This window comes from Alligator sinensis, unplaced genomic scaffold (assembly GCF_000455745.1).
Source record: "Alligator sinensis unplaced genomic scaffold, ASM45574v1 scaffold883_1, whole genome shotgun sequence".
Classification (NCBI taxonomy): Eukaryota; Metazoa; Chordata; order Crocodylia; family Alligatoridae; genus Alligator; species Alligator sinensis.
The window spans coordinates 2,672,668-2,699,766 of record NW_005842009.1 but is presented as its reverse complement, the minus strand read 5'-3'; the positions used below and the strand labels follow the sequence as shown (position 1 = coordinate 2,699,766).

Genomic DNA, 27,099 nt, shown 5'->3' with positions numbered 1-27,099 from the left:
AGGTCTGGAACAGCCTGCCACCGGAGGTGGTTCAAGCGCCTTCATTGAACACCTTCAAGATGAAACTGGATGCTTATCTTGCTGGGATCCTATGACCCCAGCTGACTTCCTGCCCTTTGGGCAGGGGGTTGGACTCGATGATCTTCCGAGGTCCCTTCCAGCCCTGATGTCTATGAAATCTATGAAATCTATGAAATATTAACTCACGCATTTAAACTCACAGCACCCTGGCTGGTAAGGAGCCCTCTTTACAGCTTATTGTATTATCTTTGTGCTATTGTCTGTGTCTTCTATTACAAATAGAGGTGCTCAGGGTGAAAGGCAAAGTAATTCACCCAAGGGCAGATTGGGAGTGTGTGGCAGAGGCAGAACTACCTTTTATTTGTTCCTAGAAACCACTGTCTTGCCACCCACTCAGCCATTTCCCATCATTTTGAAGTGCTGCGTGCGGCTACTTAAACACTGAGAAGTCAAGAGCTATGATGAGTACAAACCGTTCCCACTCCACAGGCCATCAGGGGTTGAGATCACCCTCTTCGTTATATGCCTATCCTGGTTCAGCTCCCAACCATGCTTGCTTATTTTTTTCATCCTCTAATTCAGTTGGAGTGCCTTGAACCAACCCCCATATTGTAAAGCCCATACTTTTATACGGCTGCCTATTTGTTTCAGCAGCATTCACACAAAAGACTACATAATGTATCATCTCCTCCTGCATTTATTTTATGCCACAAATTAAACACTGTAGGTAGCTATTGCCCCTTGAAGGTGAGATTTGTCCTGTTACCTTTGATTTCCTCATATCACTAGTGATCAGATCACCTTCCAGTCCTTACACCTTTCTGGCTTTCATCCCCCTGGGCTGGCCGGGTCTGAAAACTTTGCTGTTGCACAGTGACTTCTGCTACCTAATTGCTTCTTGCAGAGTGAAACTTTCCAACCCTTCTCCCCCCTCCAAGATGCACATACTTTCAAGGAGAAAAAATTAGCCTGACAAAGCTTTGCTTATTTAAGTCTTCACCTCTCATGGCCAAAAGGGAGGGGGAAGTGCAGAGGGAAGAATTAAACGATGATGATGATGATGATAATAACCTAGCAGAGTGTTTTGCCAGGATTTGATTTCTCCAAGTAATGTGACCAAAGTTGCAGGCTCCATCAACAGCCCCGTAACCACCAGGGCCACAGGAATCTGTTAATATGCCCTGGAATTTGGACACTTTTCGTTGCACCATTTTGGGTTGCTTCCCAGGTTGTCACTCAAATGCAGGATACGCCTCTTCAGGAGGCTATTTAAAAAGGAGCTTGTGTGTAATGTTCTTTGGACAGAGAGAGGAGGCTTGGAAAGAGAGCGGGGGAGAGAGAGTTGTTAGTCACTAGCCGTCAGTCTGAAATCCCTCCTCTCTCACTCGGGATGTCTGACAGCTTTGGGACAATAACCTGGACCCTGTTCCTCCTCCTTCTTGCACCTGACTGGGTATGTACTGTGCTACAGTAATGTTGCTTACAGGATGAGCTGTGCAGCTTCTTGCTTTAATGCATGCAGGACGCTTTAGGCAAAATTACCCGTGCAGTTGCTACCTGCTTTTGAAGGGTCCTAGGAAAGGTTAGCGGTTCATTTGGTATTTCAGGTATATAGGTAAAAAACGTTCAGAGCAGCCTGATGCAAAGGAAGAGTGATATGCACAGTGCCAGGGCTGGACACGGGCATGGGCAAACCAGGCAGCTGCCCGGGGCTTGGACAGAAAGGGAACCCCAAAATGGTAATTTAAAAATTATTATTATCATTATCTTCGGCGAAGGGGGGCCTGATACTAAAAGTTCACCCGGGGCCGCCAGGAGTCCAGGTACAGTGCTGCACAGTGCCCTCGGTCCACAGCTCTGAAGGCATTTCATAAACACAAATGAATTAAGCTCCTCATGCTTTCTTGATGTAATTGTTATTCCTGTTTACAGGAAGGAGAATGGGGAGGCTGAGAGGTAAAACAGTTTGTCCCACTGCGTTACCTGCCAAGTACATAGCATTGCTCAGGACGAAAACCCTCTTATTTTTGTCCTGTACCTCGAATCGTAAGACAGCTTCTTGCTCTTTGAAACAGCGATCTAAAGGAGAAATTGGTTTTCTTGCTGTTTGGGGCTTGCCTACCTATGTGTTAATACAAGACCTAGAACAGTAGCATGCTGATTCTGAGCCAAACTTTTAGGTGCTACCACACTTATAATAATAGCAATAGCATTATGATGATTTTGTTAGCATGTGGCCTAAAAGCATGCACCTTGTGAAGCAATTAAGATGCAAGGCCCATGCCTCCGGCAGCTTTGAATGTTATGGCTTGTTGAGCTGATGTATGCAAAATGCTTTAGGCGGATGAACTATATTTGTTGCTGGCGCCACCCAGAATATGCCAACAGAGAAAAATGTGTCTCCTTTCACTGAGTAAAGAGCTCACTGGTGTCAAGGGCTGGGCAGTTTCTGTTCTTGGGGGAATCTCTCTTTTTTTGTTTTGTTCTTTGTTTGTGCAGCACCCCGCACAGGCACTCCTGAAGTACACACTATAGATCATTATAATTCACCTGATTGTGGAAACACGTTTATAGATGTTTATCCCAAATTAGGGCATATTCCCAAACAGCTGCTGAATGCTTTGACCGTGGGGCTCCAACTCCAACCACGTTCTCATCTCTAGGATCTAGTTGTTCGAGCTGGGGAACGGGAGCCATGACTCCTACATCAGGAAGAGACAGGTTGTTTAGTGGTTAAAGCAAAACAGGATTCTTATGGTTTGTTCTCAGCTTTGCCACTGACACCGATGACCTTGGGCAAACTAGTTTGTCTGTGCCTGAGTCCCTCTATCTGTCAAATGGAAATAGTGATTCTCACCTATCACAAGGCTGTTATAACAAGGCTTGTTATAAGGTGTCTCGGAGAGGTGTGATGAAGGACCACATGGGTACTATCCACTGCAATTCAGCATTTGGATGATCACAGCTTGCCTGCTGTATCCATATATTTGTGTGAGACTATAGGAGCAAGAACCATATGTTACATCTATATTTTACCAGCTTCCAGCAGACCTTTCACTGAGCCTCACAGTGTTTTCCCCCAGCTTTTTCAGATGTGATCATGGTCCAAAGAGCATTATTTTTCTAAAGAATCCTTGCACCTGTCTGCTGCTTCCCATGGGTGAAATCTTGGTTGAGTATCTCCCCACTGACCATGCCACAGAGCCAATGCAGCTGCAGATATGGAGCTGTTGTCTCCTGGTGCATGCCCTCCCTGTGCCTTTACTGCTAGCAAGGGGTACACGGAGCAGAAAGAACATTACAATACTTTTATCTCTCTCTCCAGGTAGCCAGGTGCAGCCTGTGGTGGCAGCAGTTAAGAAAATCTTGTTTTGACTTGTAAACTAAGCAGATGGGACCTGGGAGTTAGGGATGGAGAATATATACAGAGCTGTGAGTCTTCCAGGTAGATTTTTGACTGCAGCTTAGTCAGCGCTTGCAGCTCCCAGGAGTGACAGCTTTACAAGTGATGTTTGTGGGCCATGCATAAGCTGCTAGCAGAACTAGAAGCAAGGGGAGTCATCTTTCTTATTCTGATCCATAATATTGGCTCAGTTTTGCTGCCCTTGAAGTCCTTAGAAATTTGTCAGTGACTTCAACAGAAGCAGCATTAGGCCTGTAATGAAGATGTGGGGACCCCATTCCTCTGAAAATGAAATCAGAGTGAACTTCAAGACGAGAGTCCCCAGATAGGGGGAGGAAGATGAAATGTCAGTTCTCAGGTTGGATTGCTAGGCTCCTTCTGCATGCAGGTCTGCAGCACGGCTTGTTACAATTGTCTCACTTTGTTTCTTCAGCACCTTCTCACTAAGGTGATTCACATGCTTTACAGAGGTGAACTGAGTGCCCTTTTATTCACATTTTCCAAATGGGGCAAGTGAGACACAGAGGTGATGCAAATGGCATCAGGGCAGAGAGCAGCTCCACGGCAGAGCTAGGAACACTCAAGACTTTTCTGGCATCTGGGTCTTTATTCTTGGCACCAGGTATCAGATACCAGGTATCAAAGATACTGTATCAGGAATACACTACCCTGTTTCTGATCTCAGGTGCCCACCCATTGCTGGTTAAATAGCATGTCCCTTTGTCAATGAGAGCGGTTGCATACATGAAAAGGAACAGGGGAAAGTGTAGTGTACTTTTATCTTCTTTTAATGCAATTTAGCAGTTGGAAAGAGATCCATTTGACATGCCAGCTCACAGCAAGTGGTCCCAAAAAAGACTGCAGCTTGCAAATGTCTGTGCTACAGGCTGTAGAGGTTGTATTACACAATACTTTGCACTAGAGAATTACACTGATTCTTTTTGAAGAGGGTGAGACCTTGGGAGGTCTTGCAGGTTAAGCTTCAGGCTGATTGCTGGCCTGTGCTGTATGGTGCTGATTGTTACAGAAGTTAACAATAAAATGAAAAAAAAACAAACATTTGGCAACTCCTGCCCCCACAGAAGTTAAATTTAGAACCGTTGTTGGGAGCAACACTCAAAACAGCTGGAAGAGTTGTACTAGTGTTGTTGGTGACAAAACAATACTCCGGGAGGTTGATTCACAGCAGGAGCTGAGTCTGCTGTAGCAAGTGCAGATATGGGTCCAGCATATGAACTTGATTGCTTTGTTACTTTACATTGGTATGGGATCTCAAAACAGTTTTTGAGCTCACACTGACAAACAGACTACAGGCAAGGGTCAGTTTGCTGCAATGGCAGCCACTTCTGAGGTGCTGAAGAATGCAAAGCAGAGAAGCAGTAGGATGGAGAAAGATCCATATTCTGTTGCGAGGACTGTGCAAGTGTCAGTAGACAGAATGTAGTGGCCTGAGTGGGTGCCAACAGATTTAGCATCTGTAATGGCCCCAGTTTCACATCTCATCCAAACTGTAGTGCATCCAGCAGATGAAGCGTTGGCTCACTTGGGGGCAAGGGTGCTAGCCAGGCCATCACCAACATTGCTGGCAGTGACCTGAGTTTTGCAGCACATATGCCTGTCCTCCTGGCCCAGGTCGGTTCCATAAGCCTGCAAACCCAATTGTGGACTGTGGAGGAACAGGCATCTCAGACCTCCCTTTGCACTGGGTTGACCGTAAGTTTGCATGGTCCTTAGGAAGGTGCTGCATCTAGGTGAGGTTTGCATCTTGTTGCCTAGTCTGCAGTGCAGATGTAGCCCTACACTTGGACTTGAGAGACCTCAGGTCTATTCCTAGCTCTGCCACTGGCCTTCTTAGTGACCCTGGGCAAGTCACTTCCCCTCTCTGATGCAATTCTCCTATCTGTAAAGGAAGGAGCCATGAGCCTGGCTTTTGTCAAGCACTTTCATCTACAGATATAGAGTGCTATGTAGGAGGTAGGCACTGCTGGTTTGTTCATTTGCTTACTGCCAGAGAGAAGTGAACTGAGCCCCAGAATGGGGGGCCAAGAAGTCATTTGTCCTGTTCTCCCCTGAACTCCAGTGGAGTTTGGGGAAAGAAGGAAATTGCTCATCTGGTGTCAGCTGAAACTGCACACAAGGTTCTCCATGGCAGTCCATCTTCAGGCAAGGGACTCGTGGATTTACTCTCCAGCCGTGGGGATGGCAAGGGGAAGAAGGGATCCACATATGTTCTTTACTGTTAATTTTTCCATCTGGATGGTTTCTAAAAATAACTTGTTCTTTATCTGATTAATTTGCCTTCCAGGTAGAATCACAGGCATGTGTCTACCCATGCCAGTGCCCCTCCCAGCCACTGCAGTGCCCTGCTGGTACCAGCCATGTGTTGGATGCCTGCGGTTGCTGCAAGGTGTGTGCCAGGCAGCTTGGTGAGCTGTGTTCCCTTCAGAAACCCTGCGATCATCACAAAGGACTCTACTGCGACTTCTCCAAAATCCACAGTGGCAGTGGGATATGCTTAGGTGAGCAGTTTGCACATGCATTCATCATGAAGCCACAGGTTCTGTAGATGACAGAAAAACCACAGAGCTGTGTGACTCTCCTACAGGGGACAAACACAGCAGCAGACTTTTCTGATATGTTATCTGCCCTCTTCTTATTGGGTCTGTGTCATCCCTTTTAAACCAACCGATGGACTGAGAAGCGTGCAACTGAGTAGGTGACACAAGTCATAACCTCAGATGCATCCAGACCTCTCCCTAGTGGCATTTACATGTATCATTTAGCACCGCAGTATGTCAGTGCTGTATAGGGATTGAAAACACTGCAAGATCTGCCTAGGGTAGTCCATTCTTCCCCCCTCCAAAAATGTATTTCTGGGTCTGAGCTCAAATCTGATCTCTAGGTTTGGTTCAGCTGTGGTAGAAGTTATCTTGTGAGATTTGAGTCCATCTCATCTTTAAATAGTGCTTTCTGTTGAAGTGGGAGAGATTTTCAAAGATACAAATGGAAGTTAGGGGCCAGATAATAATTGACTTTCAGTGGAAGCCAGTCATTTAGCTCTCCTTGGTGTCTGTGCTATCACTGTGGAAGATTCCCATCACTGCGGCGCCTCTGCAGTAATGGCAACGTTTTGGACATGTCTGGTAAAGAAATGTCACTTTTTAAATCAAATCAGAATTCCCCACCCCATCATAGCAAGGGCTGCATTTTACATGCACTTCGCCCACACAAACAAACTGATGCTCTTTTTGTGGTCACAAGATTAATAAAGGCCAAAAATCATTAAGAAAACAGAATGTATGGACTACCTAGGATTTGCAGGTGCTGAGCGATATAAATGCAAACCTGTTTTCACCAGATTTCCCTCAAGACTTCTTATTTTGCTCAATTTTGGTTTTTAATCCAAACTATTGCATCACCAGTATTGTTACAAGAGTTCTTCCTGGATACTTTTATCATAGAAGAGAAAGCATGTTTACTCCCTCCCTTACTCTGCCTCCTATTGTCTTCGGGTTTTTTGTTTAAAAAAAAAAAAAAAAAAAGTGAAGCATTTTTGATTCAAAGATTCCAAAAAGTTCACCCTGCATAGACATGGAGGCTGGAAAATTTCTCTTATAGAGATCAAAGTTTTAGGAAGTTCTCAGCAATTGTAAATGGGATTTTGGAAATGGAAATGCTCAAGCGGCCCTTGCTCTAGCTATCATTTGCATTTCAGCCATTGTACTTTGGAATTGCCCCGAGGCAGGAGAGCTGGGGATGACTTGACATTGCGCTGTTTTAACTGTGTCAGAAACACAGTGGTCCTCAAATTTGTTTGCCCCCCCCTTCCCCCCCACTCAGAAAAAGTGTTTTCTGCTTTCACTCATTTTTTTTTACTACAGAAAAGATAATAAAGCAATTCTTCTACTGCAAAGAACTCAGACAGGCGACGACAGGTCAGAATGTTTTTGACACTGAATTCCTATTTGAAATCTCTGGGTTTATCTTGTGAATTGTGTGTGTTGCACAAATAACAGTGCTAATATTGGGTGTTTTCCCACAGCAACCTTAAGAGAATCTCACAACACCCCAGGGTGCCACCCAGATTGAGAATTGCTGGAATAACGTGCTTTTTTTTTAATTTGCAAGAGTTTGGCTGATTAGTTTAACATGCAAAAGTTAGTGTTATCTCCTCTTTGATCAATTTTATTTCTTTTGATCTATTTAATTTTCCTTCTACCACACTTATTAAATATGTGATTGTGTCCCTAGGGGTGATTGTGAGCATGCATGTGCAGGGGCGTGTGTTTTCTGTGGGACACATTTGTGCCACTGCTATTTGTCCCTGGGCATGACCCTGCACACATGCTCCAGTGTGCAGTAAGTTGACCTGGGTGGCGCTGGGGAGGTGCTGGCCCCAGCAGCCTTACCTGGAGTCCTGGGGACCTCCTGGGGCAGCAGCAGTGTCAAGCTGACTGCTCAGAGCCTGGCCAGCAGCTACAGTGTGGCTCTAGCTGGCCAGGCTTCATTTATGGCAGTGCACACTGCTGCCATGTGCACCACACTGCTTTTTTAGTGGTGGTTTTTTTTTACACCAGGATCTCCCAGTATTAAAAAAAACTCAAAACCCTCTGTGTGCAAACCAGCAGCATGGTGAAATGGGTTTGAGGTACTGCAAAGTGCATGTGCGCACTTGTCAGGATTCACCCTGGATGTCTTTACACAGCCTTCCCAGTTCTAATTATATGAGCCGATGTCCAGATGTTGACTGCTGAAAGATGCCACTAAACGTACTTGAAGTTTGCCATTTTCTTTTAACTGCTGGCTTGATTGCAGGACAGAAATAAGCATAACACCACTGGAAGAAGATCTAGTGGGAGTCTCTATTACTTACAGAATTGACCTCAGGTTTGAATGTCTGCCACAAAGCACAGGTTAGAAGTAGAAATCCCAGGGGGGATTCTGTAGCCTCTGTAATGCAAAAGGTCAGACCAGATGTTCACATTGATCCTTTCTGATCTTAAAAATGGATAAGTTAAATGTTCTGACAAAAATCCTAGTGACTTCAATAAGGTCAGAATTTCACCTGATGAATCTGTGGGCACCTGTTTGAAGGTATGGGCCATAATACCATTGACTCACCTAGTCATAACTTCCACATTGATATCTCTATGGTGCCTCCCGTTCTGTAATCTTGAGAGATGAGCCAGCAGAGGCAGTGAAGGAACAAGGGGGTGGCAGAGAGAGGGGTGGGAGAGGAAGATGAGATCAGCTACTGGATCTGGGACAGAAAGAAGAAGGGAGAGCTTGGGAGGCTGAAGAAAAGAAGGTCCCAGGTGCCCACAAGAGAAAGAACGGAGGTGTTTTCAGCAAGGACAAGAAAAGGAAAGGAAGGTTGTTAAAAATATCCAAGGCAGAACTGTCAAGATTGGACACCAACCTGGGCAAGAAGGGAAGTGAAAGGTGAGAATTGCTACTTGTTAACACCCCCTGTGTGTCCAGTGCTCCACAAATCACTGCAAGAGAGCTCCTCCCCCAGGTAGTTTAGACAACAGCGCAGATGCAGAAACCATCTGTGCCAGCAGGGCATTCACAGTCTGGGGTATTCTGTGTGGCAGAGTGCAAACGCCTTGTCACCTGGAGGTGGTGTTTGGAGACAGGACTCATGAATGGAGCAGAGCTCCATGGAGCTTGTAAATGAGAAGCCCTAACTCGATTTGCTTTGTTGCTTTAATTGGATCAGAGCAAGAAAATGAAGCCATTATAGAGAAGTGAAAGGGCATGACTGGCTAATTGGAATCTAAAGGCATAAGAAAATCCCTGTCTAGAGCACTCTTTAGGGGGAACCTTTTAAGAAAACCAACTGATCTTAGTTTAGCAGCAGGGAGCAAGAGGGTTTGAGCTGAAAGGAATAACAGGAGCATTCAAACAATCTTGGGATGGCCATTTTACATTGAAAATGGGTGGTCTTCTTTTAGGTGGAAAAAGTGAAGACTTTGAAGCTCCTGAGTGCAGATAGTTACAAGTTAAGATCTATTTTCCGTACTCCGGCTAGAATAGAGATGTTTGCAATCCTGAAAGCCTTACGTTCCTCTCAAGAACTAGGTGGAATGAGCTTAGGAGAGCCTGAATGAGACCCTTAAAAGAGCACTGTGCAGCCCATACACTTTCTAAGATGAAGGTGTTTTATCTATGAAGCAAGGGAGAGGGGTAACAAACATAGCTGATTTCTTGGTAAGTCCTTTAAAGCAGGCCAGGGCTTGCCATGTTGGTAATCATTTACCTGAAGCCTTCACAGACCATTTTTTTGTTCAGGATCTGAAATTTGGAAAGAAGTTGCTGAGCAGAGCTAACAAAAACAGGGAATTTCTGTCCTGTGGGAAATACTGAGAATTAGAAATTTTGTTTTGTCCCAAATCCAGGCGAAAAGTTGAAATCTCCCAACTTCTTTCCTGAAATATTCAAAAAATATTTTGTTCTGATACTTTGATAAGCTCACAGCATTTATTTTGACAATTATTTATATATTATATTATAAAAATGAAAACGTTTTGTCCTTATCAGAAAAAACGTTTGAATACTTTCACATAAAGATGTCGGGAAAATCAATACGGTCTCGTGAAACATTTTAGTTTAATTGAATCAACATTTTCTGGTTCAATGGAAAAATGTCTACCCATAGTTCTGCTGCACTTTATGTATACACAGGGGCACCAGCTGTAAACCAGGGTGAGTACGACTTTGACATCCCTGTTTTAGATGAATACAGCAATGAAAATGTACTGACTCATGTTCATTTTCATGGAAGAAAATGGTCCTCTTATCTGGTTTAAAATATAAGGGTCTGTGGTGCACCACATAATAGGAAGGTCGGGCTTATGTATCTATTAGTGTAGGCCCTTTTTTGTTATCTGCAATTCATAAAGTAGATCTGAAAGATATTTTTCAAGGGGTGGCAGACCAGGGAGTAGATTTTCTTAATATCTTTAACTGAAAAGTAGCCAGAGTGTTAATGCTGATGTACCTCAGCTTTGCAGAACAACCCTTTAGATTTAGAAGTCTTCAACATGGATTGGAAATGGCACAGCCCTTAAAGGAAGGGCTTGTACATTATTCTTTTAAAAGAGTGGTTTGCTCCTGTATGTTGTTATGTCTTTGAGTTGAATTAGGTGTCAACAAAAATCTGCAGAAAGTGGAAGTTTTAAGCAGGCAACAAGGGAAAGTGATAATTTTAGTGGAGTGGTCTTTGATGTCTCAACTCTGCTAGTTCTCTGCTCACCCAGGGATTCTTTTAGGAAAACAGAGAAGGTTAGAGTTGAATGCCTAACGTGAAAGGGGAAAAAAATCCTTCAAGGAAGAAATTGTGGGAGTGAGGAGGAAAGGAATGGTTCCCGGTATTCTTCCCAGATCATAGAGAAGCCACCAAGGGTGCAAAACCAATTAAAAAAAATATTTTCCCATTTATAGTCACCTTTAAACACGTGGGAAATTGATGACACATCAAAGAATGTTCCCTTTTTGTCTCAAAGGACAAAAGCCTTTGGCTCCTGTGTCATATCAGAAATTCGTCTTGTACAATGTCAGTGACTTTGGGCACTTTGAGACACTGGCTGTATGTAACCTGGATGGTTGCAAAGAGGTGGTTTTCCTTTAGCAGCTTGCCCAGTTGAAGATGAGGTTTCTCTGGTGGATATATATAGATATATATAGATTTAAGGAAAAAATTTTGTGTCCCAAGTCAAATCAGCCAAATCAATTCCAAATCCGTGTGAATCATTCAAGAACCAGATGTGGCCCTGCTACTGGCAAGTATCCTCCACCCCAGCCTGGGGCTTCAGATGCTTCCAAATCCTTTGGCAGGCATCCTATGTGCAGGCCCAAGCCCAGAGGCTGGTGGATATCAGTGTTTGGCTTTAGCTCAGCAAAGAGGAGATGTGTAACAGGGAGTCAGAAAACTCCTGTTACTTAAGAGGAAATTGCAGCAGGGTTAGCTGTCCCCTAGCTGGCATGAGAGCTACCTTGGGGAGGCAAACAGAATGCTGCTGCCTTGCAAAGCAACGTGACCCAGGATGAGGAGGAAGCCTGGTTGAACAGACAAGTAGCCATTGGTTACATTTGGACCCAGAGCAGATTAGTTGGTGAAGTTGCCAGAGGGTTTATACCTTTGTTATAATTTATACTGGTGGTTTGAGATTGGGACTAGGAGGGATGGTATGGAGGTCCCAGCTGTGCCTGAGGGCACCAGAGTGTCTGGAGCCCTGCCAGGGGCTGGGGGCTCGAGACACAGATTGGGCTTGAGCCTTATAGGGTGGCAGCTTAGAGAAGGACTGCAGCTGAGCACAACTCAAGCCAGATAGAGCTGGGGCCATGGATAAGATAGGGCTAGAGGCCCAGACAAAGCTGAAGCAGGCTCGTTGCCCAGAGCAGAGTGGAGACAGGGCCACGGGGCCGAAGGCAAAAGTAAGCCCCAACGAGGAAGCGATTGTGCGGTAATATCTGCGAGGCTTGGGCACGGCTGTAGGGGAGTTTTGGAGGCCGTGAATAGCCCTTAAGGTTGCAAGTACCCTGAGAGGCACAAGTGGGCCAAGAGGTCCCACCAGGTGTAAAGTATATAAAAGACCAGCAGGGTCCATGCGGGACCTGCTGGCTGTCAGAAGAACTGAGGGCTCACACTAGGACCCTTAGGTAGCCTCCCTTTCTGGCATTCAGTAGTTACATCAAGGCATGGCAGGAGAGCAGGGCAAGTGTTGGGGGGCATCACGGCCAGCGCTGGAACCCAAACATTGCCACAGGCTGACGCTGACTTTCAGAAAGGCCTGAAAAGTACTGGGGAGAGCTCAGGCAGTTCAAGAAGCCAGATTCTAGACCTTGCTCGCTGCTGCCTTTTTAGATCCATCATTGAAAAAATGGCTCGGTTAGGGCCTGCCAAGCGCTTCCATAGCAACAGAGGTTTTTAATGTGATCAGAATGAATCACACACTGAGAACTTACTCCCGTGAGACATCTCAGCAAGGGGTCTGTCACCCGGCCCTCAGAGTTAGGGCAGGACCAAGCACCTCTGAACTGTGGGGTGCTTGGGATCTAACCATGAACCCCTCCATACTGCCAGTGTATCTCAACTGTGCCGGGGGACCTAATCTCTGTGACAGAGAGCTTTATGTGATCTGAATATAGGCTCAGCAGTGCTATGTTGGCTAGCACTATGGAAGAAAGAGACTTGGGGGTCATCATTGACCACAAGATGAACATGAGCCTGCAGTGCGATGCTGCGGCTAGTAAAGCGACCAAAACGCTGGCTTGCATCCATAGATGCTTCTCAAGCAAATCCCGGAACGTCATTCTCCCCCTGTACTCGGCCTTAGTGAGGCCGCAGCTGGAGTACTGTGTCCAGTTTTGGGCTCCACGATTCAAAAAGGATGTGGAGAAGCTTGAGAGAGTCCAGAGAAGAGCCACGCGCATGATCAGAGGTCAGGGAAGCAGACCCTACGATGACAGGCTGAGAGCCCTGGGGCTCTTTAGCCTGGAAAAGCGCAGGCTCAGGGGTGATCTGATGGCCACCTACAAGTTTATCAGGGGTGACCACCAGTATCTGGGGGAACGTTTGTTCACCAGAGCGCCCCAAGGGATGACGAGGGCGAATGGTCACAAACTACTTCAAGATCATTTCAGGCTGGACATAAGGAAGAATTTCTTTACTGTCCGAGCCCCCAAGGTCTGGACCAGCCTGCCACCGGAGGTGGTTCAAGCGCCTTCATTGAACACCTTCAAGATGAAATTGGATGCTCATCTTGCTGGGATCCTATGACCCCAGCTGACTTCCTGCCCTTTGGGCGGGGGGCTGGACTCGATGATCGTCCGAGGTCCCTTCCAGCCCTGATGTCTATGAAATCTATGAAAATCCCTTCCTCCAAGGGTCTAGAAGGGCCAGAATAGCTCTGCACACAAGAAACATTCCTGAACTGTCAACCAGCTCCTTCATTACCCTTCGTTATCCCTTTAGCCTCCAGTTTCTTTCCCCCAGGCACCAGCTCAGTGCTGTAGCTGTCAGTAGCATGGTCATTTTCATATGGTACTAGTGCCCTCTGCTGTGCTCAGAAATAACAGATCCTCTCATCAGCATGTGTACTTCATTACACCATTCATTCAAAAGCATTTTACAGGCTTAGCCCTGACTTGGAGCTAGTAAATGCAGCTTGTCAGCAAGTGCAGCTTGCACAGATCTGTATGGATAACTGGGCATGAGAAATTATACTGGTGCATTCTTCAATTGCCTAGGGGAGGGAGCCTCTCATGTCTGGAAGGGGACTGAGTCTGGTCTGCAAGTGAAGCTGTTCCTATCCGGTCAGGTGGGTTAAGGCAGGGGTATGGTGGGTGCCTGGTGAACCTGGGGTCGCCCTCAGCTCAATCCCTGCTCTTCATACAGGTACTCAAGGAAAGGACTGGAAATTGTCTGTTTAGGAGAGTCAGGCCTGGGGGAGGCCAGGCTGCACCCCAGGGGTCATATCTCCGGCTGAGAGAGGCTTCCGTCCACCTACTTTGCTCCTTCTGAAGTGCTTAGATTATGCATTGTAACATAGCCCCTTGATGAAGAGGCCTGGCTTTCTAGCTGCTCACATTTCCCTGTCCTCTCTCCCTGCAGCTAATGAGGGAGCAACCTGTGACCTGCTGGGGAAGATCTATCACAACGGCGAGAGCTTCCAGCCCACCTGCAAGCTGCAGTGCATCTGCATGGACGGCGCCATCGGCTGCATCCCCCTGTGCTCAGACGACTTGCGGCTCCCCTCCCCAGACTGCCCCAACCCCCGCCGGGTGAAGCTTCTGAACAAGTGCTGCGAGGAGTGGAGTTGCCAGGAGGGCAGCCAGGAGAACCGCTTTGAAACAGCCCTGGCAGGTGAGTGACAGGCAGGTGGGAGCAGGACCAGGGCCAGCGCAGCTGATTTCGCTGCCAAGAGAGAGCAATTAGGCGTGGACTAAAGAAGTGGGTCACAGCTGTGAGGTTCAGATCCACAGGCGAGGGGATTCACAAGTGCAACTGTGTGACGGGCTGGCTGCTGGGAGCAAATGATGCAGCCAATCAGTTGTGCACAAGGGGTGAGCCCTCTTCGGTCCCTCAGCATCAGGGAGCAGCCATGGTTTCCCTGAACAGAGCAGGTTTCATGCAAGGGTCCAGCTCCACAAGCAGGCTTGGAGCAAGTGCTGCACAGAAAAGAAGTCGGGCTGGAAGGCAGAGATGGTGAACCCAGCTGAGACTGGAGGGAACCTGGGACTGCAGAAGTGAATCAGCTGCTCATCTCCTCTGTCGGAGCTGAGGATGTTGGCAAGGTCTATGGGGGAGGCTGGGCCGAGCTTGTGCTGTGGGTAAAAAGTGTCAGTCTTGAAAGCAGCCAGGATGACTGCTAAGGAGTGGATAAAGCCTGAGGCACTACCCAGGTCTCTCACATTGAGCAGAGCTGCCAGAAGTGGGGAAAGGAAACCAAATGTTGCCTGCCCTGCTAGTCTTCTTGCTGAAAAGCTGAGCAACCTAATGGGGTCTTGCAGAGTCCCTCTCTGCTCCATCACTGGAGAGTGAGACTGCACCAGCCTGTGAGTGACCCCATAGAGGCCCCCAAAGAACGAGGCACCATGCAATGATGTCCCTTGTGTCTGGTGATGCACCTTGTCTCGTCCCAGGGCTCTGAACCCTCTCTTTAGTCTCCTTTGACCTGGCTCAGTTTTTAGGGAGAATTCAGCATACAAGCCTGAGCTGAACAACTTCCAGGAGAACTGCCTGGTCCAGACAACCGAGTGGAGTGCCTGTTCCAGGACCTGTGGGATGGGCATCTCCAGCCGCGTCACCAATGACAACCCCCAGTGCCGCCTGGAGAAGGAAAGCCAGCTCTGCATGGTCCGGCCCTGCAACTTCCTCCTGGAGAAGAGCATCAAGGTACTAGCTGCAATGCTAGACAGCAGCAGGGTGAGGCTGAACCCATTGCAGCCGGTGGCTGGTGGCTTTTCCCTGCGCTTGCACTCCGAGCAGCCTCTAGCCTCTGGCTAGCAAAGGCACAAGGGGTCCTCTACCAGGACTACTAATGCCAAAGTAGTTGTGACACCTGTGTCAGGCCCTTTTAAGTAAGGCTCCTATCTCCAAGGGCTTGCAGATGTCAGGGCTTACTTCAGGGAGCTGCCTGCTTGCTCCCTTACCTGCTGATCCCTATACACTTATTGTACCTAAAATTAATGGACAGATGCCGAACCCATTGACTCAAAAGGAGCAGTCTCTTCAGGGCCCTAAAACAAGCCTCATATTTCATTCCTTCCTGCCTCAAACTCCATGGGGTGTTTGGGGCATGGAGAAATAGCAAATCAGTCACCCCTTCCATACTGCATCACATACAGGGGCCAGACCTGTGAAGGGCAGAGCATCTTGCGCTCCCATTCACTTAACTGGAAACTGAGGGTTTGGTCATGGCAGAATCAGGCCCAGAGCTAAAGCTGTTCAAAAACTAGATGTCAAGATCATTGAAAACTGGGGTTAGGTAAGATGGAAGTGATTTGTGGGAGGGCTCTGATTGCTTTGAAATGGCTTTTTTTGTTCCAGCTTATTGAAATGTTGGGAAAAGGTTAGATGTGTCTTTGTTCCAGTTGCTGGGGAACCCACCTTCTGTTTGAAACACATTTTCTTGCTTCCATTTTCTTCTTCTTTTCCTTTTCCCAAGAAAGGGAGATCCTCACAGCGCTCTTTTCTCACGAAAACAAAATAACATATTCTACACCTCCCCCCCACCAAAAAAAATATCATTTTAAAATTATTCCTAGAAAACCCAAGAGCATTCCCCCCACAGAGGCATGTCAATACTTTTCAGCTCCTCTGTCCATGTGGGTTCCTGTTCTGGGTGGTTAACCCTTTCCTTGCTGTTGCTCCCTTCCCAGAAAGGAAAGAAGTGTGTGCGGACCCCGAAGCACCGCCAGGCCATTCACTTGGAGTTCTCCGGCTGCACCAGTGTGCGCACCTACCGACCCAAGTTCTGCGGCAGCTGCACGGATGGCCGCTGCTGCACCCCACACACCACCAGCACCACAGAGGTGGATTTTAGGTGCCCAGAGGGGGACATCTTCCAGCGTAAGATGATGTTCATCAGGACATGCTCCTGCCACCATGACTGCCCCAGGGACAATGACATCTTCCTGGCCACCTATCACAGGAGGATGATAGGTGATCATGTCAGGGCAGAGAGGCAGTAGCCCCTTCCTCCCTGACCCCCAGGCCTAGGTGTCAAGAGTGTTCTCAAGTGTCCACAGTGCCTCCGCTGCTGAAGCCCAGGACCGTGCAGTCCCTTCTCACCCGTGGGGAGACCACAATGCAATTTGGGCCCAGTGGCAAGGACAACAAGGCAGGCAGCATGGAGGGGAGCAGTCCCCATGGGCTCTCTACTGATACCATGCATCAGGCAAGGCTTGGGCAGGAGCATCTGGCACACTCCCATCATGGGGGGGATGCTGAGAGAACCAGGCTAGATGCAGAGATGGGCCTGAACTGGAGCCCTGATCCATATTTCCCCAGCTTGTTAGGGGCTTTGGATCTGGATCTAAGCCACAAGGCTTAGCCCCACCTCCAGCTGGGAGCAAAATGAGTGTGGAGTTCCCCGAATCCACTGCCATGCTGCAGCCTTGCCACAACCCCAGAGCAGAGGGCAAAGGAGAGGCCCAGCAGCCTGATCTGTTGCCCAGCCATGCCAAGCAGCCTTCTCAATGGAGGAGGGAATCTGATACTGACCTTCTGCAATGCGTCTCTCTACATCAGAGCTTTCCAAACTTTTCATGTTGGTGACACACTTTTTAGACATGCATCATTTTGCGACACAAGAATTCAGTTCCGGGGGAGGGGCCAAGGGAAGCAGACGCGAGTAAGGGAGCTCTGCAGTGCCCTTCCGCAAAATTTTCTGCATTTCGCGCGACACACCTACACACTGCCGCCGACACACTAATGTGTCACGGCACACAGTTTGGAAAGCTCTGCTCTACATAGTTGTCTCCCTTGCCCAAAGAGGGGCTCCAGCCCTGCTGGCAATTCCTTCCAACTAACTGGGAACTACCATTGTTTGGCAAGGCTCATCCCCTTCCTAGTGCTCCCCCCATTGTGATTCCCCTGTGCCCCAGATTAACCAGACCACAGGAATCCTGTATATCTCTTGTGTCACCATGTTGCACGCAGGGGATGCCACCCAGATGATAGCAAGGCTATCTAGCAGGTATGTGAGAGCCAACATTACAAGGGAAACAGTGGGTCCCATTGCAAGAAGCCTAAACTTGCCATATGGCTTCCCTAGGGACAGCTGAGCCCTGTAAGAGCCATCTTCAGAGAAGACAGGAATCAACTGGGCTTACCCTGCTCTTTGCCAATGCTGGAAGGATAGTTCTAGGGCCCAGCTCCCATCCCAGTTATGGCAGTACAGAGCAGAAGTGTCCAGGGAGAGTAACATCAATGTAAAACTGGGACTTGTTAAAGTAGAGTCAGCCTTCCAGCCTGTTGCACATCAACAAAGAGATCTGCCCCCTGTGTTTTGCAAGTCCCCCACACTCAGCCTGTACTGCCAAGAATGAGAATTGCCTACTTTTCTCCTCTGTTAAACTTCAGAGCTAGAACAGCTGGGGGACAAGGAACTGGATTCTCTAGTGGCCTGTGCATTAGCAACAGAGTTGAATTTCAGTAGCAGAGTCTTTTTATGACCAGCAGTGCATGAGCCAGAAAAACCTAGCTCAGGTCAAATCCCCCAGGAGCCTGAGGCACTGGCAGGAAAACCCAGCCTTTCTTGTAAATGGAACAGATTTAACCTGGCATTGCTGAGACAGTACTGCAGAGAGCGCTGCCTGGAGCACCCTGTGTTCTGCAGCCACAGACCTCACCTCCTGCCAGAGAACTGGGTTGTATTCACAGGGCTGCACAATGACTGGGCTGGATTCACAGGAGTGTCTCTTACAAATCAAAGGAAATGATTCTTCTGCTCTGTTTGGCACTGGAGAGGCCTCACCTGCAGAACAGAGTCCAGTTTGGGGCCCCACAATTCAAGAAAAATGTGAGCAGATTGGAAAGAATCCAGTGGAAAGCAACAAAAATGCTTAGGAGCTTTGGAAGCATGACTTGTGAGGAAAGGCTGAAAGAACTAGGGTTATTTAGTCTGAAGATTTTCAAGAGCAGGCTGGACAGACACTTGGCTGGGATAGTTAAGTCAGGGTTGATCCTGCCCTGAGCTTGGGACTGGACTAGAGGACCTTATGAGGTCCCTTCCAGCCCTACTTTCCCGTGATCCTATCACCTGTGTTCAGAATCTCGGCTTCCATTGGAAATGTTTGTAATCCTTACGGCTGCAAACCATCTTCGGACCATGGCCTGCATGTAATCAGTGCAAGAGGCATCTAGCTGAAAGTGCAGTCAGCCTGGAACAATAATTCAGAGAGGTGTGAGCTGCCCTGTTCATCTGAGAGGGACCTTAACTCTAAAGAGTCATGGTGATTTGACAGCTCAACATTACTGAGTATTCAACTCCAGCTCATTTTAGCAGAAGCATCCAGATAACAGCCTAGACACTATGTGCCTTTTTCTGTCTCTGCTCTTCAATTAATCTGAAGCTGGGGCAGAATTCCCGTCAGGACCACGCAGAGCCAAAGGACCCTACTGCAGGGCCAGCCTGCGGTGAGGGGCAGGTCCTGTGCTGCCCTCTGCAGCCACGTTTCAGAGCAGAGCTTCATTTCATATAGCATCCTTGTGCAGGGAGGGAAGGCAGCTTGTCACTGGCTTCGAGGCATTGGCTCTGACCTGGCCACTGAAGTGCCAGTTTGGGACTTGCCCTTTTCCCTCTGCCCCAAACACCTGCAGTAGCATCGTTTCCTTCAGACCCTTATGCAGTTTGGGCTTCTGTTGCTCGCATTGAAATCTGAGCTGTAGACACTGTTAAAAAGAAGCCTTTGTCCAGCCTCTATCATTTTGCTGTTTCACAGCTTCCCCTTGGGCCTTTCCAAGCTGCCAGTCCCTCCCAGCCCTTCTTGCTCTGCCCTGGTGTGTGCTTCTCCCTGGCTGCATGCAGAGCTCAGAGCCTAGTTGCACTTTACCTGATCACAGTAAAATTCTCTCTCTTTTTTTTTATATAACCTGCCTGGTCTCTTCTGTGATGCTCTGCTGCTAATCAGGTGTGCCACCTTGTGCAAGTCCCCTCCTTCTCTGAGCCTCTGTTTCTTCTCCCATCACGGGAGAAGATGCCTTGCACAGAGACTACCTCACCCGCCCCCTCTCCCTGCCCCAGCATCTGTGCAGCACCAGTCCTGATCTGCGTGGATGGTAAGATGCTGCAAGCACAGTGCAGATGCAGTGAGGTGCCAGACAATGCCAGGGCTGCAATAGCATCCCATCCGACCAACGTGCACTGTGATTGCTTCTGACTACTGCCCTGGAGGAGGTGGGGTAGGAATCATAGGTAGCTGTTCACCAACACTGCTCCATTAAGAAGTCTGAAGTCTGTAATACTGGGTTAAAAATAAACCTGCGAGCAGATGTGAGCAGGGGTTGGTGTTAATGTGGCCAGAATGTGGAGGTTCTTTACGGAGGCTTAACAGCTTATAGGCTCTGTTCACTGCCTTGTAACATTATCCAAGGGATCCCTAACATGGACACTTGCAGGAGCTGTTTTCCAGAGACCTGTGTGATACTGGGAAGATGGTCTCCTCTCCTCACAGTTTCCCCACTACCTGTGTCTCCTTTCCTGGGGGCAGGATCTGAAGCTGCGGCCCCTCCAGATGAGAGAGGAAAAGTGAGGCAGATCCCCAGGGAACCCCAGTGTGCTGCAGGTAACCAGGCAGCCCGGTTCCTTTCTCACTCATGCTGACTTTACATTGTTCATCTCCATTGATCCCTTGGGGTCACTCTAATTTCCACCAGTGTAAGGGAGAGCAGGATCAAAGCCTGAGGAATGTCCTCCACCAAGGGCAGGCAGGAGTCATGGAAACACTCCCAGATTTGATGGGAGTTTAGCTCTGCCTCTCATCCAGGCAGCTGACTCTGTGTCTGGAGCAGTGGTTCTCGGCCTTTCTGGACTTGAAGCACCCCTCACTGGACTCGAGGAAGCCCTCCAGAACTTGTGAATTGAATGGCACTCAATTGATGTTTGATATATTATAGTGCTTACCTCCTTGCAGAGGGGATGGGGAATCATCCAGGCAGGGGCAAGCCTGAGCCTGTGCTTCTCTGTTTAATTTATCTGCTTATCCCCTCACACCTCATGGCACCCTTCAAAGGATCTAGCAGCACCCAGGGCACCCCAGCACCCTAGCTGAGAATCACTGGTCTAAAGCATTGCTGAGGGCTGGGACAGGAATCCCCTTCTCCATCTCCTTCACACACCCTGGCTGCATATCCGTCCCCTTCTGCAGCCACCTAATATCACATCATAATCCCCCACTCGCCTGCCCTGCTTGCTGCCAGGGCTCCCACTGGCAGCTCCTTCCCAGCACTGAGCTATGCCATCTCTGGGGTGGTAGCTGTCAATGGAGGTGGAGGGGGAATGAGAAGTAAGGCAGAGAGAAGAAAGAGGCCCTCCTTGCTGCCGTAGCTTGATTTTTATTTTTCCCTTTTGGGTACGGGATAACTACAATAATTATCAGTCACTTTTTATACAGTCCTGAATCCCAAAGCGCTCTGGCAGCTGGGATGTCTTCACCCACCATGGAATGAATGCTGGCACTTCGGGGGTGGAAGGTGGCAGCCGACAGCAGCGCTGCACAATAGAGCACTCTGTTCAAGTGAAGTTGGAGAGGGAATTCAGGGAAGCAATATGGACTCAGCCACATGGAAATCTGATGGGACCCTGGTGCCACACTTGTCGAGGGGAACATCATGTGGGTAAACAGCTGCAGGCAATATGGATAACATGCAAGGAGCAGTTTTCAGGGAAGAGAGCTAGGGTTTCAGAGCCTGGTTCTTTTGTCTGTTATGGACATAAGGGGTGCATCTACACGTGCCGTTAACGCAACACAATAAATTCCAGTGCTTATCACACCAGAATGGATTGCTCCTGGGCACCACATTTACATGCATGTTGGACCAGATCGGAGCAGCCCCGGCTGCCAGGGAACCTGGGGACAGGCCTGCCAGCCCAGGCCTGCTTTGACTCAGCTCAGCATGCTACCGAGGAGTTGGCTGGGGCACAAGAGTGGTTCAGTGCTAGGCTAGCTGGCAAGCAACCCCCGCACTGTAACACCCTCATGCCCCAGCCAACTGGGTCAGTGTCTACACATGCTTTGTGGCACACTAAATAATGCCGCCACAGGGTAGTACTTGTATTTACAAGTACTAACCTACAGCAGTGTTTATTCATTTCCTGCGACCTACCTAATAGGGCTGCGTGTGTAGATGTGGCAACTTTACTGCAGAGCCAATTAGGCAGCTCCGCAGTAAATGTTTCATGTAGATGCGCCCAAGGACACCCAAGCTGCAGGTTTCTGTCTTCAGTGGGTGGGAACAGCACAGTGCTCAGCCATGGGTATGGGCACCTCATGGGTAACTGATACCTTCAGAGCCCCCACCCCTGCAAGGGGAAGACAGGTATGGCCATAGGAAGATGACAGAGGTGAAAAAAGTCTGGAGAGGAGGAAGGCTCTCTGGGCCTGGGATGAGTGATGTTCTCTGGGTGTGAGTCTCTTAATGCTATTGCAAGTGCTCAGGGGCTTTTATTTGGTCATCTGCCACTGGGCGGCAGCAGACACCTCGCTAACCAGCACTTGGCTTTCCTGGGTCTGGGTTTCTCTCTGGGTTATGGAGGGAGAGGAGATGAGGTGCCTTTGTGTTGTTGCCACATAACAAGCGCTCCCCTTTCTCAAGCACTCCCCTTTCTCCCCTGCATTGCCACTTTTGAGTGGGCTGCAGCGTGGGGGCTCTGGCTGGGCCACGTCTGGCAGTGAAACAGCTATGGCAGAGCAAGTGGGTGCTGCAGGACCACCTGGCTCTGACTGACCCCATTGTGCTGAGACACAGCCAGCCGATCGGGGGCAACACGTATGCTGCAGTCAACAGCTTTGTGAATCATCACCAAATACACTGCTGCTTTCCAAGGGCAGCCTGAAGGACTGGCACCACCCTAATAATCCCTGAGGCAGTTTCCTTAGGCACTTCCCTCACAAAGCCCAGCTGATGTGCCCTGGGCAGGGCCCACCACTGCTGGCCAGCGATACCACTCTGCCAGAGCAGGTGGGAATGTGTTCAGCTGGGTGTGTTTTACTCCAATGTGCTGCTTCATGGGAGCCAAAAGGCTTGGCAGAGACATCTCAGTTCTGATGATGTTTGCAGCAGGAAGCATTTCAAGGTCCAGTGCATTGCAGTCTCTCCAGCTCGGGGAAGGAGAGAGGAATCCCAGAGCTGCCTTTCTGAATCCACACCAGAAGTTTGGACTCAGTTCTGTTTTGTAAGAGCGTTAAGCAGGAATAAAGCAAATAGCAAAGCCTCAGAGTTGTCACAAAAGAGACCAGCCAGCATGGGCGACTGGTGCCTCCTGAGTCTGGCAGGAGGGCACAATGTGTGGGCAAGCCCAGGGGCGGGCCAAAAGCCCCTTATCCACATGCACCCCAAAAGCTCTCTTGGGGGCCGGAGGGGCCTGGCCCCATGCGCCATGGGCTTAGTGCCCCCCCAACACACCGCTGGCCCATGTGGCAAAAAAACTGCTTTGGGGGTGGGGGGACACAGCACACCACTACTCCCCCCCCACCCCAGCACTTTTGGAGGCCAGTCTCAGGAGGGGCACATGCTCCTGCTACCAGTTGCCTGTGCCAGCCAGTCCTGCTCCCTGCCCAGGACATCTGCAGTGCCCCTGCTGATGGGGTAAGATTCCCACTGGGCACTCATGCTCTCCTGGAGCTCAGTGCACTGCCTCCTGCTGCTGAGCCCGGGGGGTCCTGGGAGGTGAACAAGGAGCTCAGCATTCAGGTGCAGGCACATTTTTCACATCTTTATAGAACGAGAGAGAAAGCAATGAAGAGAGCTTTATTCTGGAGGAAATCCCCACTGGGCTTCCTTAGACCAAGCCGCACTCAGAGCCCAGGAACACCATCTGCAGGCAGGAAAGGAGCTCTTGTGTCATGGGGTTCCCCTTGGGACAGTCCACAGCAGTGGTTCTCAAATTTTTTAGGGTCAAGCCCCCTCCCCCCCCCGGAAAATGCCAGCTCTTAGCTTTCACTGGTTTTTGACCATGGACAAATAACAGCAATGTCTCTGTTACAAAGAAATCAGAAAGACCACAGCAGCTCAGAATTGTCTTAAGACTATAGATTCCTATTTGAAATCATTGGGTTTACCTTGAGAATCGTGCTTGCACTCCTCACAGTGCTAACTTTTCCTGGCACCCCTGAAACGAGCTCAAGGTCTGTACCACGGTGCTGCGGCACCCTGGCTGAGAATCACTGGTCCATAAAGGAGGAGTTATTCTGGAAGGGGGAAAGGCACTGCACTAATGCAGAATAACTCCTGGGGACGCTCTTGTACCAGAGCAGGTGGGGTTTACACACTGAGCTGTTCCTCTGGGCTGGTCTCCCCATGGAGCCAAGCCCCAGCTCCCGCCCCTGAAGGGCATGGACTCCCAAGGCTGTTTGTGTACACAGCAGTTCAGCTCAGACCTGAGCAGTATACGCATGTTGTGCCAATGCTCCTGCCAGTCCAGCTGCCCCAACAGCCTTATCGCATTTGCCTGGCCATCCCACATCATGTGCATGGGTGTGATAACCTGGGTGTTTCCCTGAGGCCTTAGCTGGCCTGGATAAGGGAGCAGGGGCAGCTTGGAGATCTTCACTGCACAGTAAACCTAATGCAAGACAGGCTTCCCCAGAACTGCCCTCCCCCACCCCTCTGTGAACCAGGTCCCTTATCAGCCTTTTGCACGCTTCTCATTTCCAGGTGCAGCCTGCAGCTCAGCCAGCTGAAAACAGGCCCCGGGCTCTTTCTTATCCTTGAACAGGGTAGAATTGCGCAGGCACTCCCCAGCTTACAGAGAAACAGTGCCCTTTTCTCTCTCCAGGCTGGCCAAACGTGGGCATGAATGTTCAAGCTTGAGGGCACAAGTAAGCTGTATACAAGGGGATACACTGCCACTGGCTCCACTCTCTGTAGTTAGTGGTACTACCCCTTTTGTAGGGCTCTGCATGCACAAAGCTCTGCAGGGACATTAACTAGCAAATCTCACTCTTCCTGGATCAGGAAAGCGCTACACTCATTTCAGAGACAAGAAGATTGGAGTGATGGTATTGTAGGAGGCTGGGTAGTGGGTCTGAACACATCAAGCAGGACTGGATTGAACCAGGATGGCTCTCCCTTGGTCAAACCCCCTGCTCTGCTAGGGAGCTCAGGGAGAGTCTCTGTTAGCTCCAGCAGATAGGGTCTGTGCTCCTGAAGCAGCAGGATCTGGAGTCTAGCCCAGCTGCCTTTGGGTAGGCCCAGGTAGCTGTGGGGTCAGCAAGGCAATAGCTCTGAAGAGCTCATGATGCTCCTACTATGGCTATGCAGGAACAAGGCCCTGCCTCAGGAGGGATGCTTTGTGAGATGAGCACTCCCATGTATTCCTTGTATTTCTGAGTCTGCTGCTGGTAACAGCCACAGGGCCAGAAATCAGTGTCAGCTCCCGAAGCAGGGACTAAACCAGCTCTGATACCAGCTGGGACAACAGAACACTTGCACACTGCTATCGTGCCTGCTCTCCCATGGCTTTACAAGGTCACAGCCCCTGAAATGCAGCCACCTCTGAAGTGGACTGCAGATGTCCCAGCCAGGAAGGGGGGATCCAACTGAAATGCCACAGAAGCTCCAGAGGGGCCAGGTGCCATCAGCCCGTTAGCATTTGGCCAGGATGCCACTGCTCATGTCCCTACTGGGCTGTGTAATGACCCCAGCGTGGAAGCAGCTTCCAGCTCCCTGGCTCAGGTACAGCTCCCTCCAGCTGAAAACTGTGCTTGCACGGTAGCCAGGGATCAAGGGAGGCTGGGAGAAGGGGCAGCAGTGTGGAAGCAGCTCCCAGCTGCATGGCTCCAGCAGGGGCACGGGGAAAGCTGAAGCCGCCCAGCTCATGTTGCACTGCAGCTGGGCTGTTCAGGCCCCTGGCTTGAAAAGGTTGCCAGACCCTGCCTGAAGTCGCTTCTTTAAGCAGCTTTGGTTTCTCCTGGAGATCTCCCCTGCAAACAGTGATTATCAGGGGCTCTGAGAGCATCTTGCTGCAGGTGGGATTGAGCGTTGGCCCTGTGTATTTGTCTCTGTTTCCAGATTGCCAGTGACTAGATGCCTGGGTGTGCTCCAGGGCAAAAGGGACTGTGAACTAATCAATGCTGTGCTGAAAGCAGAGCACACACCCACCCCTGCTCTTACAAGGCACATTTGGGGCAGATTTCTGCAGAGATTTTCATTTTCAGTTCTGTGTTTTTTCCCCTCAAAGAAAGGAAGTGCTGCAAGTTCTTCCTTGAAGAAAAACCCCTGGAAACACAGAGGCAAAACCCCAAGAAACATCTCCCCATGCATATATTTGTCTGCGCATATATATTGTAAATGAACTCAGCCAGACTCCAGCAGGATTGTGAGGGAGATGAAGTGAGCTTTGTTACATGCTTGGGGATCTTTGGATGGAAAGACCTGAACACAAAATCAAGTTATTGTTTCCTACTTTCTGAAGCAAAAATACAGCCTGAAGCTGTGTCCCTGTCAGTGTGAGACAGCTCTTTCTTTATGGCATCAATAGGTTGGAGTGCTCCTTTGGGGTGTGGGTGTGCAGTCTGTACCTATCTGGTACCATCTAACAGTACCTTTGAGGCAGGATTTCATGGTCTTGTTGCCTGGGGCTGGAGGCAGCTGCCTGTATTTAAAGGGCTGGAGTTCACAGAGGGTTCTTTGCTTTACAATACAGGCAACCTGCCCCATCCCCTTTGCACCTGCACCTTCATTTGCCTTTATTTCCCCAGTGGCTGCTTGGTTGCAGCTGCAGGAGCCTGCTGTGGTCCAGCCAGGCAGCTGCCCATCAGCACTGAGGCCCCAGGGACAAGCAGGGCTCTCACGTTCCTTTCCAGACACTCCATTTTCTGAGACTCCAAGTGACTGCTTGCTTTGCTGGTGGAGCTGGGAGCTGAGCTCTGGGGTGCAGATCAGAAGCAGCAGCCAGGCATGAGTGCTTTGGGATCCCCCAGTAGAGAGTTCCTCCTCCCCGGTGTTCAAGCTACATGCATGGCTGTAGGAGACCTGCCAGGGGATGCCCTGCGAGTGCTATGTGACCTGTCTGGGAGGCCTCCTCTGGGGTGACCTTGCCTGGCCCCTCATGCAGATAAGCTGGGGCTTGATTTCTTTCACCAGCTGCAGGTGTGGTAAGGCCAGTGGAGGTGCCATGGAAAGTGTCAGTCCTGAGCTGCAGCTTCAAAGATCCTACTAAACCTCTGCCATTGTCCTGCAAGCCTTGACCTGCAATCCCACACACACAGCTCTGCCTGTGCCCCTCCATCCTGACTCATTACCCCTGCACTCCCAGCCCTGGGTTACTCACACAGCTCTGCTAGTGCCTCTCAGTCCTGACCCTTCTTAATGCCAGCCCTGGGCTCTGCCCCTATCTGCCAGTCAATCCTGTGCAACATCTTTCCTGACCTCCCCCTCCTGGAGACTCCCCAAGTAGACAGCCAGCCCCAGGATAATTCTCGACATTCAGACAACTACAATG

The 27,099-nt window shown here is 49.4% G+C and overlaps 1 protein-coding gene across 1 annotated transcript; it reads left to right on the top strand.

The window, feature by feature from the left end:
* Positions 1–1,325: 1,325 nt before the first annotated feature.
* LOC102371210 (connective tissue growth factor-like) lies at positions 1,326–18,550 on the top strand. Its single transcript, XM_006021882.3, has 5 exons — positions 1,326–1,474; positions 5,730–5,943; positions 14,043–14,294; positions 15,115–15,326; positions 16,313–18,550. The coding sequence occupies exons 1-5, from the start codon at positions 1,412–1,414 to the stop codon at positions 16,622–16,624; spliced, it is 1,053 nt and encodes a 350-aa protein (XP_006021944.1). The 5' UTR covers positions 1,326–1,411; the 3' UTR covers positions 16,625–18,550.
* Positions 18,551–27,099: the final 8,549 nt, after the last annotated feature.